We start from the raw sequence: 17321 nt of genomic DNA, 5'->3' as shown, positions 1-17321 counted from the left end.
CCCTCCTTCTGTTCTCCTCCTGGGCGTTTCTTTGGCCCACCTTTCCTTCTCCTCTTAGACTTCACATTCTTGTTGGTAGATGGGGGCTGGTACTGTAAACATCACAGAAATAATCACATGGAGAACAGGTAGTTCTTGCGGTGTCCCTGATGACAGAGCCTTTGTGTCAGCCCAGAATGCCTGGGCTTCCTATGATGCAGGAGACAGCGTTGGTGCTGGAGAGAGCTCTATACCTCAGTCACAAGAGCCATTATTGTAGAACCTTGGTGCTCCTGACCCCTGCCCCCTCCCCAGCAAAAAACTGAGAGGCACTGGGTCTCCTGAAAAAAAAGAAAGAATGAACCTGCCTTCACCCCCTCAAGCATACATTCCTGCCAAGTTTCTTCTGTGGTCTTTGCTCCCTGACTTACCATTGGCTACTGTGTTCTGTGTGCACTGGGTCCTGCCCAGTCTCTTTCCCTCCCTATGGGTGGCACCCTTGGTCACATCTCTGCTAAGCCTTCACAGTCCTCCTCCAGCCTCAGTTGCAGTTTAGGACCAGGAAGCAGCAAAGGTGTCATTCTGAACTTCTTGGTCTCTCATCTAGTACCTTCTGCACAATGTTAGCTCCAAAGATTAAAACCACACGTTGGCATTTATTTTTCAACAGAGTCCCCAAGAAGACCTGAATGAGAGCTTTTTCTTTCCTTACTCATCTTTCTCACTTTCTTTTTCCTCCTTCACTATTTCCTTAGTTCTCTTTCTTTCTACTTAATGACTAAAATTTTAGTTAATCCCTTATATTCATTTGTTCATTCATTCACTCATTCAACAAAAATCTATGAAGTGACTAAATGTGCACCAGATGTTTTATATACTTCTGATGGCACAGATGGTACCTCTAAGGTTTGTTTATGGTCTAGCTCTTAGAAAAAGATGCCTGCAAATTTTAATCACTAGAAATTTCTAGGCGTTCTTGCAGCCAAACAGAAATTTCTATTTTTCATTTTTTTCTTTAATTGTGCTTGCACTGAATGTGAATTTTGAATAGTTTCCATTAGAGTCGTTTTTTTCTTTGCACAGTTGCAGAATCCCAGAACTTGAAAGGTTACATGCTCTGTTATTAATTACAATTTTGACAGACATTACCATTGGTCCAACAGTTACTTTGTGTAGGCATGTGAAAAGCATCTTAAAGTATGTGCATTAGTGTTCTTAATTTTGGCAATGACCTAATGTGATAGGTATTACCATTATCCCAATTTTACTGATGAAACTGAGGTTTGGGTAGTTTATGCTATTTGGCCAAGGGCTTTCAGCTGGTGAGTGGGGAACGCTAGGATTTCAGTTTTGTCTGATACCAAAGCCCATGTTTATTTAGTTACTTGTTTTCCACAGTCTTCCAATGCTCAGAAAATCCAGAACAGTGGGAGGGGAAATTTGCGATGCAGAGTGACCAAAGAGATGGGCATAGAATCCATCCCTTTGGTGGGAAGGGAGCTTTTCTGTCCTGTAAAACAGGAGGCTATGAGGTAGGATTTCTGTTTGGCCCACCCACATGTATAAGACAGACATCACTTGAGGATGGCCAGATCCCACCCGGGTGAGCTTACCTTCTGAGTCTTGGGCATGTCGGTGTGGCGCTGGGCACGGACAGAACGGGCTGACTTGGCAGGCTTGAGGGGTGCACAGTACATCTCCAGCCTCCTCAGATCACAGCTCCGGAAGCAGCACTCATCCACGATGCCTGTCTGAGGCGCCCTCCGACTGCTGGAGCCGTACCCTGTGGGCTTGTCTGTACAAAGCAAGCAGAGTGGGCTCATGTTACAGGGGGAATCTGTTATCTTCACAGTCTTCCACCCAGCTCCCGATGCCTCTCTTCTCCTCATATCTAGCCAACCTACATATTCTCCAATGTCTCAACCTCTCTTGAAACTTCTCCAGTAATTCCTGATCCCATGGATCCTTCTGGATTCCAGTATGTCTCCTGGAGTCTGTGCCAGGCTTGTTAGCACTAACTCACGCACCACACTATTTGTGTTAATTCTCCCTAAGTTTTTGGCAACCTTCTGTCAAGGATCGTGTCTATGCCCAATTCTAGTCTTTCATTATATATTGGGCTACTTAGGAAGATGCTAATAATATTAATTAAAAGAAGATCGTGTATTGTTTCCTTAATTTCTTTAGCAAAGCTGCGTAGTTTTTATATGCAGGACAGTTCATATGTTTGCTTTTTTGCTTGACTGCAAAGTCAGGTTGAACAACAAAGAGGTTTAAGTCTGAAAGGGATCCTCATTGTACTGATGTGAAAACTAAGACTTGGGGTTGGGAATGACTTGCTCAAGGTCATTTTTGCAGCAAGTTGTGGAGTCAAGGTTCAAACTCAGACCTACTTGCTACAAAGCCCAAGTGCCTCATTGAGCACAGGATACCTGTTAAATGACCCATAGACAAGTCACTTAAGCTCTCTGGGCCTCAGTTTGCCCATTTGTATAATGGAGTTAATAATATCTTACTTGTAAGAATTTTTTGAGGATTAAATGAGATAATGTATGAATAATGCTTGGCACAGCCCTAAATAAATATTGGTTTGCTTCCTCTGAGTACCGTTTCCAGGGACTTAAATGATCTATAGAGAAGCAGTGTCACCATTGACTGCACATAGAAACCTTGGAACTTGAAACTGAGAACAATGTCATTGTGATAGGACTCCCTCTCCCATCAACCCAAGAGACCAGAACAATCAACTCCGTTTTTTATAGAATAACTACCAGACTTAGACAATGAACTAAATGTCTACCTTTCGTGTGATTCTGATTGCCCAGAGGGAACATCATGAAGAACATGTTTTTTGATATTTACAAATCAATTAGACCTCTTTACCTTGGCAAGTGGGTTTTGTTTTAGTTTGATTTTGTTTTGGTTTGTGTTGGGTACCCTTTTCCTGGCTCTAGAATTAAAAGAGAGGACAAAACAAGCTTACATGGAACTTAAAATGTACATGAGTTATTTGTAAACTTTTTGTCATAGTAGGCCTTTTGTTAAATCAAATTTTATATATGCACCAGTGTATGAAATGGCCAAAGTGAATCTGCTCCAGCTCAGGCAAGGGCCGAAGGCCTGGATCTTGGCCTTCTCATCTCTTCCCTTATCTCCTTTGGAAGGTGGGGGGCCTAGGTCTTCTCCACTGACATCCAGGGTTTGTGGAAGAAGAATCCAATTAATCAATCTGACACATATTCAGTCTTAATTCCTGACCGAAGAAAGCATTACATTTTAAATAAAAAGTCTTGAGTTTGCGTAATAATGACACCATCCTTGAAGATGGGGTTTTGAAAGTCAAAATCCTCAAGTATTTTGAACTCCTTCACTGGGGGAGATGAGGCCCATGGTAATGGCCTGCTACCAAACTAGCTTGGCCGCCTCAGTGCTGGAAGGGCCAACCGTTCATGGCATCCTCTAAGAGCCCAAATGTTTTCCTGATGCTTGGCACAGGAGCCCGGTGGCTGCTTCCTCCTGTAACGCAGGTTTATTGTCATTCTTAGGGCAGCTGGAGGTAGTAACTCTGACACAGGACAGGGTTCATTTGTGGTCTCTCTGGGCGGGGTCTGCTTCTCTCTCTCGGAGCAAACCCTGTGGGCTTCTCATGGATGTGAGGCTTGGGAGGGACCCGGCCCTGGTGAGCCAAGACTCAGCTGGTCCCCTGAGCAATGTAAACAATGTTTTTTGTTTTTTTGTTTTTATAATCTTTCCTGGAACTATAAATTAGAGGAAAGACACAAATGGGCTTACATGGTTCTTTGTAATCCACAAAGGACTTCTACATACTTTTTGCTAAGTGGCGAGCCAGTAAAGTGTAGCTGATACCCTTTGTTTTTTCTCTTGGGGTAGGAAGGAAGGAGAAGGTGATTTGGCCTGTTTTGTGATAACTGTCCCTGTAGTCGACCGCAGGTAGTGATTGTTCTTTGTTGAAACTATAAATTTCTTAATGGGACGTAATGCGATTCATGTGTTGATTATGAAATGGTAATTTGATGTCTGGGGGTAGGCTCATAGGAGTTGTTCCAGAAACTTTCAAACTTAGCTAACTCAGAAACAACTGATTTCAAAATTCATGCTTATTGATTGAAGATGGAAAAGGGTAGGCTTTGGGATTCCAGGACCTATTAAGCATTTCCATTTTAAGCACTTCTATCTTAATCCTGCTTCTGAGATCCCATAGATGCCGGAGCTCCTTGCCTGCTACAGGAGGCAGACACCAACTTTCATCCTGAGATGGCAAAGAACATGTCTACAAATTTCATATTCCCTTTTTGGCGACTGCCAACAGCCATGAAACTCACCACAGGTTTATTTCCTCTTTTAAAATAGAAAGTAATCATCATCACAGCAAAAAATAACAGCACACACCAGGCATCTGGTTTATCATCTCTCTTAAATAAGCTCAGAGTTGGACATGGCTCAGTCTATAAAATAGCTATGCTTTTTAGTCTACAGACTGATGGATTTAGGAACAGAGAATTTTAGGACTTTTCTATAATGTTCCATAAAGAAAGTTCATTTATGTCTATATCTGTTTCTTTGAAAGCACAGTATACAGACTTAGATTTTGCCTTAGACATAACTGTCAGTTATCTCTAGCTACCACAATCATGGAGAGATGTTTTCCTTTGTCTACAAATGGACTCATTATACTTAATTGGGAATATATGAATATAAGAAGTGTTTACCCCTTGCCTTTTAAAGTTTAATTCATCCTTTGAAGTGTCCTGTAAGGCTCAATTTCTGGTTCTACATCAAGATATTTAACAATCATCATTTCTCACCAATTGAGAGACCATAGTTGAGGGTCATAGTTTTGTCCTGTATCTTCAAATACTATATATTGTTTCTTTTTCCAGAACCACAGTAAAGGTATTTGCTTCCTTTACTAAGAGTCTAAAGCTAGAAGCCTGATACAATGTGACTGATCAGAAAGGCAAGAAAACAATTTGCTCCAGCATTTGAGATTTTCTTATTTGAGAAAAAATAGGTATTTTTAACGACTTCTAAATTATAGTTTGTATCATTTTGACTAATTTTTAAATGAGATGGAACAAATTGTTCCATCCTTGCCTTTAGAAACTCCTCATTAGGCACTGTGTAATTCTGCTCCAGTGGGCAGAATCAGAATTAGTGGGTGACTAGAAAACAAATATTGGCTTAATATAAGAAGATATTTTAAACATTTGGAACTTACAAGTGTTAAAGACTTCCTTGAAAAGTAACGAACTTCCCACTGCTGGAAGCAGTTAAGTGAAGATTTTATGAACACCTGTCGGAGATCCTGGGAGCAGATCCCAGTATTGCACACAGAGGATGACTGCTACGGTCATTTCTATTCTAAAGATTCTATGACAAGTGAAGAGATGGCCAGATATTCAGTATGGTTGGAATCTACTTCCATTGTCTTCAAGACAGAGATTAAAATATTTTCTAACTTAAAAGGCGAAAGTGTTTTTACTTATCACTTCAGTTCCCCCAGACGCTCAAAACATTTTTTATTGTCTTTACTCAATGCTACAAAAAAAGATGAGTGACTGGGATAGTCCCTTCTACAATGAGTTACCATCCCGGAGTTGTTGTATTAGCATTATAAAGTGTCTGTGTACTCAACTGTTAAGAGTGAAAAGGAATGTGTAACATTCCACAGAATTTTTCTTGCTGACAAAGTCTTGACCTTGAAAATTTATATATTTATTTTGTCAGTAGTTTTGCTTCAGAGGTTTCATAGCATGTGGACCAAAGATTTCTGACCAGACAAGTTGGCCACCACCAAGCCTAGACTTTGACTTCCCTATGAGTAGACATAATGTTTAGTCACAATGCACTGCTGTATCTTGAAAGTTGGCCAACAGAATTCCAATGGTTAAACAGCTGGCTTCTATAATAACAGCACTTCCCTTTAAATAATGCATGGTCAGTGGAGTAATTCAATAATCTTCAGGGCAAACTTGCTAGTTACAAGGGTTTTGGGCAGAACTGTGGCATCATCAAAACCACACCAATTAGCTGAGTCTCACATTTTGTCATGGATGCAAGCAACTCGCTCCCCTATATCTCTGAAGGGAAATGTGTAATGCTGAGATTTAACTGGGGTCATCACTTCTAGAACAAAAAGCTCTGGTCATTCATCACTGGTAAAAATGGTACCACCTCTATTGGTGCTGCATAAGCTTATGTTTCTTATGGGTTTCTGGATATGCAGCTGTGATACTATACTTGACTACTCAACTTTAATTTCCTTTGAAACTTTCCTTCTTGCTTACTGAGAATAACATAGTTAAAGGCCCTACTTTAACGTTTTAACTCTATCATTGAAAAGGGGAGACACTGATTTGAAGAATCAGTGTTCAAATAATAAAGAATGCAATACATCTAGTTCTGAAGACATATACGTGTTACTATTTGGGTTCCGAGGAATAAAACTATTCCCTAGAAATTTGCTAACAGTAAGAAGCTTTGAAATGAATATTTTTTTTCAAAAGCAGGAAAAAAAGGTAAGACAATTCAAGTTGGATTTTAAGGGCTATTTCTAGAAAAATTTCAATTAGATTATTAGCAAATAAGAAACCAATCTACACTTTGATTAACTAAAGATTGATTATACAACCAATTTTCTTAATTTCTTATTATTCTGCCACTTATCTGAAGAAGATAGAAAATTAGTTTTTATACCAATTATTTATTTCAGACCTCTAGACACATTGAAAGTTTGGAATAACTCATAATGATTATTAGGGCAATATTGCTCTGTGGGCCACCTTATCTAATATAAATTCATTTAGCTGACATAATTTTGTGTGGGATACTAGTAGGAAAATTGTGTAAGATGTGAATAATCTTAAAGTAGTCTTTAAGCATTTTGATTGCTATTTTCATTTGTGGAAAAGGAAAAATCACTTCCCAATCTTTCCTACACATTTGATGGCTTTATAAGGAAAACTAGACTCCTTTTTATAAATTTCTAGTATAAAGAAAATTGTGGTAAGACTATTACCCGGACCCCAAAGGTAATACATTAAATGGTTGATATTTCCTGAATTCATAGGATTTACATTTAATTTAAATTCTTTTCAGAGTTAGCATTTTACCTTTTAAAAATTTTCTATAGAAATCACACTTGAATTAATGCAATCATTGAGTAGTCATGTGCTTAGTAAAAGATATGGAAGAAAGCTTTTACTTCTGTCAACTGGCCACATATTTATGCATTTGGAATAACATAAGTATGTACACACACATACTCAAACACATACTGGGGAATTAAGTGAATTAGTGTTAGTATCGAAGCTGATGTCAAACATTTTGAAATTAGGATTGTTTTTGAAAGTTTTTCTAAAATATCTATCTATCTATTTATATAGAGCCTGCCTTATACTTTGTTAGTGCACCCTGTACATTTCTGCTTTTCTGTGGAAGGATATTTCCAAGTAAGATTGACCTTTGCCATTTGTAAAAGTGAACACTGAGAAAATGTTCTCTTTTCTATGAACTGCATGTCATAAGCTTTTCGTGAAAACCTATCAAATTTAGGCATTGATTTCACTTTTGGCCTGTGTTAATTTTTAATTGCCAGTGTTTTCTGGTCTCACTACCTCTCAATTGGACGAGGTCATCTTTTCTAGGAATCGTGGCCCTGTATGACCTGCCCCCACCCTAACCACACAACAACTCTTCCTCAGCTACTAAATTTCCATAATCCAAAAGACCAAAGTCTTCCCATTACCCAATCAAGCCAATGTTTGTACATCTCTGCATCTAAAAGGATTGAAGCTGAGAGTTCTATGCAGCTGCCCTCTTCTTGAGAGCCTCCCTTCTTTTGGAAGCCTACCTCTAAAGCAGGTGTGAAAAGAGTGCTATTCAGCCCACCTTGGTTTCCAAGGCCAGGGAGCTAAAGTGCAAGGCCTAGAGGCAGTAACAACTAGAGATTCAAAGCAGAAATGTTACTGTTTTAGGACTCTTTGGAGAAATGGACCGACAGAGTGGGAAGCAATGTGATGTATTACTTTAGCTTGATACAATGCCCTGGAGAATGAGCATCTTGCCAGGACAGCACAATTTACTACCTTAGGTCTGATTCCAGGGCTCGGAGGAGATAGATGTAGCCAAAAAAATTATACTTTGGCTAGAGAAATGCTTTGCTGGACAGAAATGTTGCCCTAAGGGAATGGTTTGGTTTATCAACGTCTAAGGTGAAAGATAATCAAATGCCAAGAGGTCATTTTTATAATGTTTGAATTATTTCAGTAGGGCCTGCTATATAAGTTAGCCACCATTTCCTAGTTATATAGTTTTTATTATTTAGAACATATTGCAAGATTTGAGTATGATCTGACTGTGATGTCTGTTATACCAATGACAGAGGCATTACGTGGAATGATAAAAAGCACAGGTTTTGGAGTCGGACAGGTCTGGATTCTGCCACTTATTCACTGTTAACCTTTGATTTGGCAAAGTACCAAATCTTTTAAGACTCAGATCCTTATATGTAAAATGGATGTGATAAGAGTACCTACCAAGACTGGCATGAAGATTAAGTGAGAATGTATGTAAAGTACTGTGAACAATATCTAGTGTGTGGTAAACTATATAAATGTTGGCTATTATCATTATTGTTATTATGGAGTTGAGTTGGTTAACATAGCTAGCTAGGCAGGTATCCTTTTCTTCCTTTACTCTTAAAAATGCATCCTTTAGAAAGTTTGGTTGAAACAGATGGTCTTTCTAGATGGAGGACTGTTACCCATTAAAATAAATGAATAACTATTCCCTTGAAAGGATATTCAAACTTTAATGTTGTATAGACTGTTGTAAAAACTTTATGTTGTATAGTTTTAATCTAGAATAGACATTCTATGAGAATGGATCCTTCAATCAATTCTAATAAGGCAAAGTCATATGGGCTTATCTCAACACCTTGCTATCTGTGATTTATCTCAAATAATCCATGGTTAAAGTCATTGGCTTTTCAGTGTTAGTATCCACCCATCTTATTTCAAAACAATGCTGCAAGGCATGGGATGAGTGTGGTGAAATACATGATCAGAAGTGGTTTCCCAATCACTTCCAATTAGTGCGTGTATTTCTCTCCCCTCTCTCTACTTCATGCCTCATCTCTGTTCACTTCTTTTCCTCTTTCCTCTCCTCTCCTATTAATGTCAGCCATTGACATTCTTTTTACTCACTGCTGAACTTTACGGCAAAAACTCATGCCATTGCAGAGTTTATGGTGGGCAAGGAATTAGTTTAGTTCTGTCTCTGTAATGACTGAAAACTAGGGCTCCCTCTCCTGTCAGCCATGCTTTGGGAACATGCAGTCACCAAGAATATGACGTCACCAGGCTCACTTAATCACTACTCCATCTTGGACACAAGCCTCAATGAAATGAAAACAGACAAGAGAAAGAATAAGAAGGGATGTTGAGGAATCACACACATGGGCCTTGGTTATCTCTCTCTCTTTTTTTTTTTTTTTTTTGAGAAAGGCTGTGACGAAAATTGAAAGTTGAGTCTGGCTCCAACCTGGAGATTGTAGCCATGCCACCAGTATTATCTCCCATACTTACACTGTTATTGTCAGTTCACTCTTTCAGATGTGGGAAGAGAGGCCTTGTAGGCAAAACATAAGGCATTAGTGAATAGAGGGTAACGCCCCTCTTTCTGGTGCCACAGAAAGATGAGTCAGCCAAAGGGGTATTAAAACACATTCTCTTTATTTTTAGTTTCACTCTAAAGTCTATCATTTCTCTTTTCTTTGCAACTTGGCACCTGCCCTGCATTTTCAGGGGCCCTACTCCCTGTCAGTCTCCTCATGCAAGCCTCTGTTTGTGCTGCCTGGGGCACATCTGGACATTGTCCCAGGGGTGGGAGTGACACAGTCAAGAAGGCAGGTGAAGGGGTGACGGCTGCCAGGGAAGGCTGGCATGTCTGGAGGGAGAGCGTTGGGAGGTGGAGGCCCCGGGAAGAGAGGCATCGGGCGTGCATCAGGAAGTACACTGCTGGAAGACAGCCTCCGCAGCAGCAGAGACAGCCCTTGGCACTATCGCAGCGAAGGAAGCAGCCAGAGTCAGCGACAGATTGAACACAGGGAGAGAAGGAAGCAGGGAGGGAGGGCAGGAGGAGTTACATGATATAAATAACTGCATGGCATACACTTGAGTGCCAGTTGGGTTGTGTGTGATATCCCTTTCATGCTGGTGTGTCAACAGTGTTGTTCTTGGATCGAGAGGTCCTAGGGAGTGTTTCTATAGCACCTAGCACAGTGCCATATGCAGAGAGGGAATCAAAAGCAGGCAATATGGTATGTTGAAAACAACACTGGATTCTAGCCCCGGATCCTCTGTGGACTCACAAGTCACCCAGACTCCCTGAGATTCAGTTTTCTCATGTAGACAACCAAAGTACTGGATGATATCAAGCACTCCTTCTACAAATATGTCTCTAAATATTATCTGGATGGTCACACTACTCACTTTCTAATGAATAGGGTATATACATGGCATATCAGTGCTTCTCCCTGATAACAGGGAAATATAGCAGTGAAGAGAAGTTTGGTGAGAGAACCGGGAGTTTCTTCTTTGTCAGGTTTAATTCTTCACTAATTTCCTTGGTGTCTGTCAATGGTATATGAATCCTCTGTGTGATATCCTCTTCCTTTCAGGTGGACAGATACATGGTTTCCCTGGAAATGTACAGCTACAACTACTTTAGCTTCCAGACAGGCCACCACTATGCCATTGGAACCCAACACCTGCCCAGAGAACAAAATCAGAAGGTAAAGATTTTAAACGTGGTTTTTCAAATGCCACTCCCTTTGTAAATAAAATAAACTACAGCTAAGTTTACTAAAATTTAAAAGTCTGCACAAAGAGTGCTCAGGCAAGTTGTAGTAGTATTCATCGAAACACCAAGCAAGTATGCAGACTGAGGCTGAATGGTCCATTTAGAGTGTGTTTATATTATTTTGGGAAATTTCAGATAAAATCTGGAGTAACCAGACCATTCCATTATTATTTTTCCTTTCTGTGAAATTTTGCTGCTATAATTTTTCTCCCCTTTTCTTTTAAAATTTGATTGCTTAAACATGATCAAGAGACTTTAAGTGCTTTCCTCCATTATCGTATTTTAGAATTTCATAGATCTTTGGATATTATAGAAAACTCAAGGTCAACTAAAGAGGTTTCCTAGTAATCTTCTGGCAGTCATTGAGCCTGTTAGCTTCTAGCCATTGCACTCCTCCCAGTGCCTTACCTCCTAAAAATTATTTTTTTGAACTGAAGAAGTGAACTATGAATAAGGAGAAAGGGAGAGAGAGAGGTGTGGTTAAGTTACAGCTTGTCTCCAAGCTAAATCATGTTCTCATCTTTATTTCATCTGGGACCAACATCATGCCTACATTCCCAAACCTCATTAAATGCTTTTGAGCAAATATAATATCCATCAAGAAAAATCTCTGATTCTCTTATTTATTTTACTAAATTAAGCAAAGAAAAACATTTTCAGTTTGTGACATTGGCCAGAGAAATCACACTGTTTTTCATTTTCACTTTTTTCTTACACACTGAGACACACTGCAAATGGCCATATCACTCTGCTTTGGGACCCACTCTGAGGCAATGGACTCTTGGCTCTCTGGCCACTCACTTCTGTGAATTTCCTTTCTGAGAACTAGAGACTATTGCCCCAGAAGTCATTTTCCAATTTATCACAGAACCTACCCATGGTTGCAGAATTAGTTGGCCTCATTGAGAACAAGCAATGTGAGGTCTAATGTGACACACAGCTGGGGAGGCTCCTTTGGTGCAGGGACACTGGGCCAGGATGACCGCTTGTGGGCCATGTTATTTCCCCTGACACTTGCCTTCTGTCTGCTCTCTTTGGCTCAGATCTGGGTTTGAGAAAGCTGTGTGAAACATTGCTTATGCTAACACTTAGGCATAATTAGCCCTCCCCAGCTCTAGCAGAAGTGAGGGCCTAAGTTCAGGGGCTAAATGCTTTTTTCTAGTACACAGTTTTTCAGCAGGGCAGGCTCCATTATCTCATCCCAGCCTTCTGTCCAATACCTTCTTCATTGCAACCCCACATGAAGCTTTTCACCGTTGAGAGAAAGGAGAATATCAAATCCATTGATCTCTTGATAGACATGGTTTCCCTAATCTCTACTATGTCAACTAGATGCATATTTGTATTAAAAAACTGCATTTAAGAACATTTAGGTTGATGGAAGAAATGACCCTCAAGACATTGCAGCAGCTTCCATGTAATAGGGATGGAGGAGAGAAGCGAAGTTTTTGATTGTGAGCAGTAGGAGTTCTGATAAGAGAATGTGAGAGTGCTGCACACATCTTCATTCCTGAACTGTAAGTTCAAGCCATTGAACATGACTTAAGAGAATTTTAGGGAAAAGGGGGCTGTTGATTCAGGAACATTTTAATCTACTTCTAAAGACTTGCTAATTTGTTTTTCTTTCAAGCAACTTCTCCTTATCCTTCTTATCCTTCTTCACTCTGGTTCAAGAAGATACTCTGGTAAAGGTCACTGGTGAAGTCCTACTCTCCTCATATCTTCTTGTTGAACCAGTGCTCTCATGGTCCACAGAGATCTGCCTTTGGCAGGCATTTCCCTCAGTTGGAATATAAAACATCATAAATTCCTTGCATTTTTCTGAACATCTGTGCCTTCTTTTGCCACATCTTTTTTCCTGGTACTCAACAGGCCATAAATGACCCTGTACTTCTCTTTCCAGGTTGTTGATGTCTTAATACTCTCCTTTCAAACCAAATTCCTCTCTTGTCTCTGACTGTGGCTCTTGGCTTTCCACCCTTCTCATCTCCCCTATCGGGTTAGTCAACTCTGGCATCACCAGCAGGGTCTCTTTCTCTTATCTTTCTCTCTGCCCTGAACTTTGCATTTCTGTAAATATCAAGAGTTACTCTGCAAACCATGCTACCTGGCTTGAAGCTTAGTTGAGCTTCCCAACATGATTTAAACACAGTAGTGCAGACAATGCCATCATGCAAGCAAGAACACTTGAGAAGATGCAAACCTACAGGATACTGATTAGTGAGAGAGAAGGCACTATATAAGACCCAAAGATATAATCAAATGAAGTTGGAAACTATTCCATAAACACAAGCTTGTCTTTGACATTTAGAGAAATTGAGGCCTTTGCAGTAACACACTACCAATGGTTTCCCCTTATTGAGTGCTTTCTATTAAGCTAGTGTATTAAATATTACTTTTCATATCTTATCTCATTTGCATCCTCATAGCCTCTCCATGGAGCAGGCATTATTGCTATATCCATTTTACATATTAGGAAGCTGAGGCTTAGCAAGATTATGTAACTTGACCTAAATCATGTATCTAGTAAGTTGCAGAGTCAGGTCACCTTAACTGGGGAAAACTTAAAAGTGGGAGATTTCTCTGGTGTTGAAAAACTGTGAAGTTGATACCATTACTGGAATTCTTGAGGGCACATGATGCTAATATCCATGAAAAATATGGGTGAGGTTATCTAAGTCAGCCCACCAATCCCAGGGTGAGCACATGCAGGACACAGAGTTTTATCCTAGGTATTCTGGAGAATGCCAGAAGGAATGCCACGCATGGCTTTTGCCCTTAAGAAGTCTGTGCACTTCTGCAGTGTAATGCAGAACGTCCATGGCTGGATATTGGCTGCTCACATTTCACCCGGTACACTGTGACTCTTTCTGTTTCAGATGGGGTAGCCGCTCTGTTACATAGCCAGATCATCCTGTTTCCAATCCCCTTGAATTTCACAAAGTTACAACAACTTTAGCACACACTGAAATAGAGAAGTTTTACCTATAATCCTGATATCCCAACAAATTACATTATCTTCATTTTTTGAATTTTTTTCTAGTTCTAATCCAGATGCATGTATTACTTCAACATGGCTATAGTCACAGCCTAAATTTAATGTGGTACTGTATTTTTTTCCACTTAACATTATATTGCAAGCATTTCCCATATTGCTACATAGTCTTCATAATTATAATTTTAAAGCTGCAGAACATTTTATCTAGTAGATTTGACATCCTTTGTTTCTTTAATCATTTTCCTATTACTAGACATGTGGGCTATTTACAGTGTTATCATTATTTAAATTATTGCAGCAATAAGTGTCTTTGTACACATAACATTCTACTCATAGATCATTTATAAGAATAAATTCCCAGGAATGGAATTACAGAGTCAAAGGGTATTATCAGACAATCCTATTTTGATGAAAGCCTACAATTTTACATAAAGACCAGAAGGAATTTAATCAACAAAGCAGAGAATTATATCCAGATTTTCTCCCAGGATTAGAAAAGAGACAGCCAAGGTGGAACACAAACAGGAATCTTACCTGCATCCCGTGAATTAGAATAAATGAACCAATTTCTGTTTTCAATTACTAGTGCAGTTTCCTTTGAAGGAAACATGGGGTGTAACCAAGACTTGAGCTTAGCATCCAAAGGTTTTCTAAGTAGAAGAAAAACCAAGGAAAATGAAATTGATGACAAGAGACCCTGGTTCTCAACTTTCAAAATCACCAAGTACCTATGAGGTTTCTTCTCTAAGGTGGGGATGGGGGAGGTTCAAGGAACACAGCTGCCAAGACAACACCACACCTCAGGGTACGGAGTGGGAGAGTTTGTATCGTAAATAACAAAGGCTTTGCTCCCATGTTCCTTTGGAACCCAGGTCCTCTCTGAAGAACCTGGCTCCTGCCCAATCTTGTATCTATCAACCTTCTTTTGGAGCATGATATTCCTGACAACCTGCCTTCCCATCCAACCCAAAATCTGGCCAACCACATCTTTTCTCCTTTTACTACATTATTCCTCTCCTGCTTATGATCACACATGTTTATTGAGCAACTACTATATTCTAGATGCTGTTCTCAGTATTGGGGATAAGAAGTCAACAAAATAGATAAAAATTGGACAACAAGTCACTATCCCTTTAGAACCCTGATTACTGTGACAACCTTAAAGGAAACTGTAGGGCAAAGGTGCTAGACTCAATAGTTCAATGACAATTGCTCACAGCAATTGTTGAAGTCTCAGTCTAGCAAGAGAAAGTTCCTTTAGGCCCTGGGAGAAAATTCTTGTCCAACTATTTTATTCCCATTAACATCTTTGAATGTGTACAATGATTATTTTGTATGTTGTAAGTTAGCACTTAACTATATAATAGCCTTCATTTTCTGTTTTGTGAAGAGCACCCCATTTTTCCAACTTAGTTTTAAGTGTCTTGAAGGCAGAAACTGCTTCTATGTCTAGGAGCACAGCACTGGGCAGTTAGGCACCTCACAAATGCTCACTGATTAGTGGATTGACAAGTTGGATGCACAAACAGTACCCAGAGAGAAGCAAAATGAAGAAATTTGTACACTGGAAAGAAGAAACCTACTGTCAGGACCAGCCTCTGTGTCTCCATTTCCTCTCTTGTTATTAAAAAGGAGTAGGGTTCTTGTGAGTTAAGACACAAGAAGAGCTTGGAACAGGGTGTGGCACAGAACAAACACTCCCAAAATGTCATCTCACATCACCCTCCTCAGCATCACCATTATGAATTGATTGTGAGGTTGTGTGGTGAAGTGGTTAGAACACAGGCTCTGGAGCCCCTCTGCCTGAGTTTAGATGTTGGCTTCACTATTTCTAACCATATGACTGTGGGTAAGCTACTTAACCTCCCGGGTCTCATCTGAAAAGGGGCAAATATCCATCTCACAAGGTGCTTATGATGAATGCACGAGTAAACTCTTACCAAATGTTAGTTAAAATTACTCAGCAAAGAGTCATCAGATGGCCATTATCTGCCTGGACTTGGTGCTCAGAATACAGAAGAGGGTAAAGGAAACAGTTGCCCCCTGGGGAGCCTGCAGTTCATGGTGCATCTCAGCATTATCGATCCACACAGTTAACTCCAGAGAGCACCTGGCAGTTCACAAATCACTTCCACACACACTGTGCTTCAGCCATTTCAGCAACCTTATGAAGCAGATGGAATTATCCCCATTATATAGTTGAGAAAACTGAGAGTGACTTATGAATCCGGAAGTTCCTTTGATTTCAAATGAACTTCTTCACCCATATGCCTGTCCCCAAGCCTCATGAAAGGATGAATTTCAGGTTTATGTCTGTGGGGGTTCCTGAAGTAGCCGGGGCCCAACATGACCAACACACCATGGGTTGGGTGAATACACAGTGACACGTATCAGCGGTTTTCAAGCTTGAGCCTGCATCAGCATCACCTGGAGGGCTTGTCAAAATGCAGATTGATGGGCCCCACCCTTAGAGCTGCTGTTTCAATAGGTCTGGGGTGGTGCCCAGAAATCTGCATTTTCAATGAATTCTCAAATGGTGGTAATGGCTCTGTGCGATACCAACTTCTAACGTGTATATGTGATCAAGTCCTAGAGCACTAGAGAAAAAGGAAGAGCTAATAAAGATTGCAGTCCTGGGAAAGACCTTTAACACCTTAAAAACTCCAGAAGGTCTTTATATCTCTTGTGATAATTGCCTAATAAAGGTATCCATATGTTAGACTGGTAGCAGAACCAGTTTTATTGCAAAACAGAAATAAAAAATCATAACCTTCCAAAGTAAGAAACTAAACTGAAACAAAAAACATATGTTGACCTTTTTCCCTTCCCTGTATTTTTTATTTGCCAGTCTGTGTCATTCTGAATTCCAGCTAGCACCTGAGGACAACAAGCTAGGTCTCAGCAAAGGAAATTAGAGCCTTAACAAATTCCCTAGCCAAATGGAAAGCTACAAATACAGGGATGTCCTCTGATACTAAAAGCTGCCCTTTTCTAAGTACCAAGTTCAATTTATTTTTAAGCTTTCAAAATAGTCAGGTGGGTATTCAAGCCAATCTACTCAATTGTAAAACTTAGCTCAGAAGACAGACTTTCTAGGGACCCAAATCTACCTTTTCTATGACTTCACCCTTTATAACTTCCTGGGGTAATGCAGGGGAAGCCAAAAAAGGTGAGGTGGGTTTTGGGCACACCTTCAGGATCACCATGTCAAAATATCCTTTCATGGATCCTTCAAAACTCATGGTAAAGGAGAGCAAAAGGGAAACACACCACCAGTGACTGCCTGTAGAACCAAGGTGGTTATACAAACCAGAGGACATTCAATTTGCAAGAAGAAAAAGTACACTTTTATTTGTCGGTTAGGCTACACATAAGCATCAAAATTTCTCAAGCAAGTGTTAGGATTGATCTCACTGAGAAAACAGGGTTAATTAATCCAACTGACTCCATACAGAAGTGA

The 17321-nt window shown here is 40.0% G+C and overlaps 1 protein-coding gene across 2 annotated transcripts in view; it reads right to left on the bottom strand.

The window, feature by feature from the left end:
• The window catches only part of IGF1 (insulin like growth factor 1), a 77205-nt gene that overhangs the window by 23129 nt on the left and 36755 nt on the right, over positions 1 to 17321 (bottom strand). For both annotated transcript variants that reach the window (XM_045553094.1, XM_045553096.1), the window contains exon 3: positions 1593 to 1774. In XM_045553094.1, coding sequence (XP_045409050.1) covers positions 1593 to 1774 — 182 coding nt within the window. The remainder of the gene's footprint in view (positions 1 to 1592; positions 1775 to 17321) is intronic.

Source organism: Lemur catta, chromosome 6 (assembly GCF_020740605.2).
Source record: "Lemur catta isolate mLemCat1 chromosome 6, mLemCat1.pri, whole genome shotgun sequence".
Classification (NCBI taxonomy): domain Eukaryota; kingdom Metazoa; phylum Chordata; class Mammalia; order Primates; family Lemuridae; genus Lemur; species Lemur catta.
Note: the sequence above shows the minus strand (reverse complement) of the source record. Positions and strands in the feature narration are given on the sequence as shown.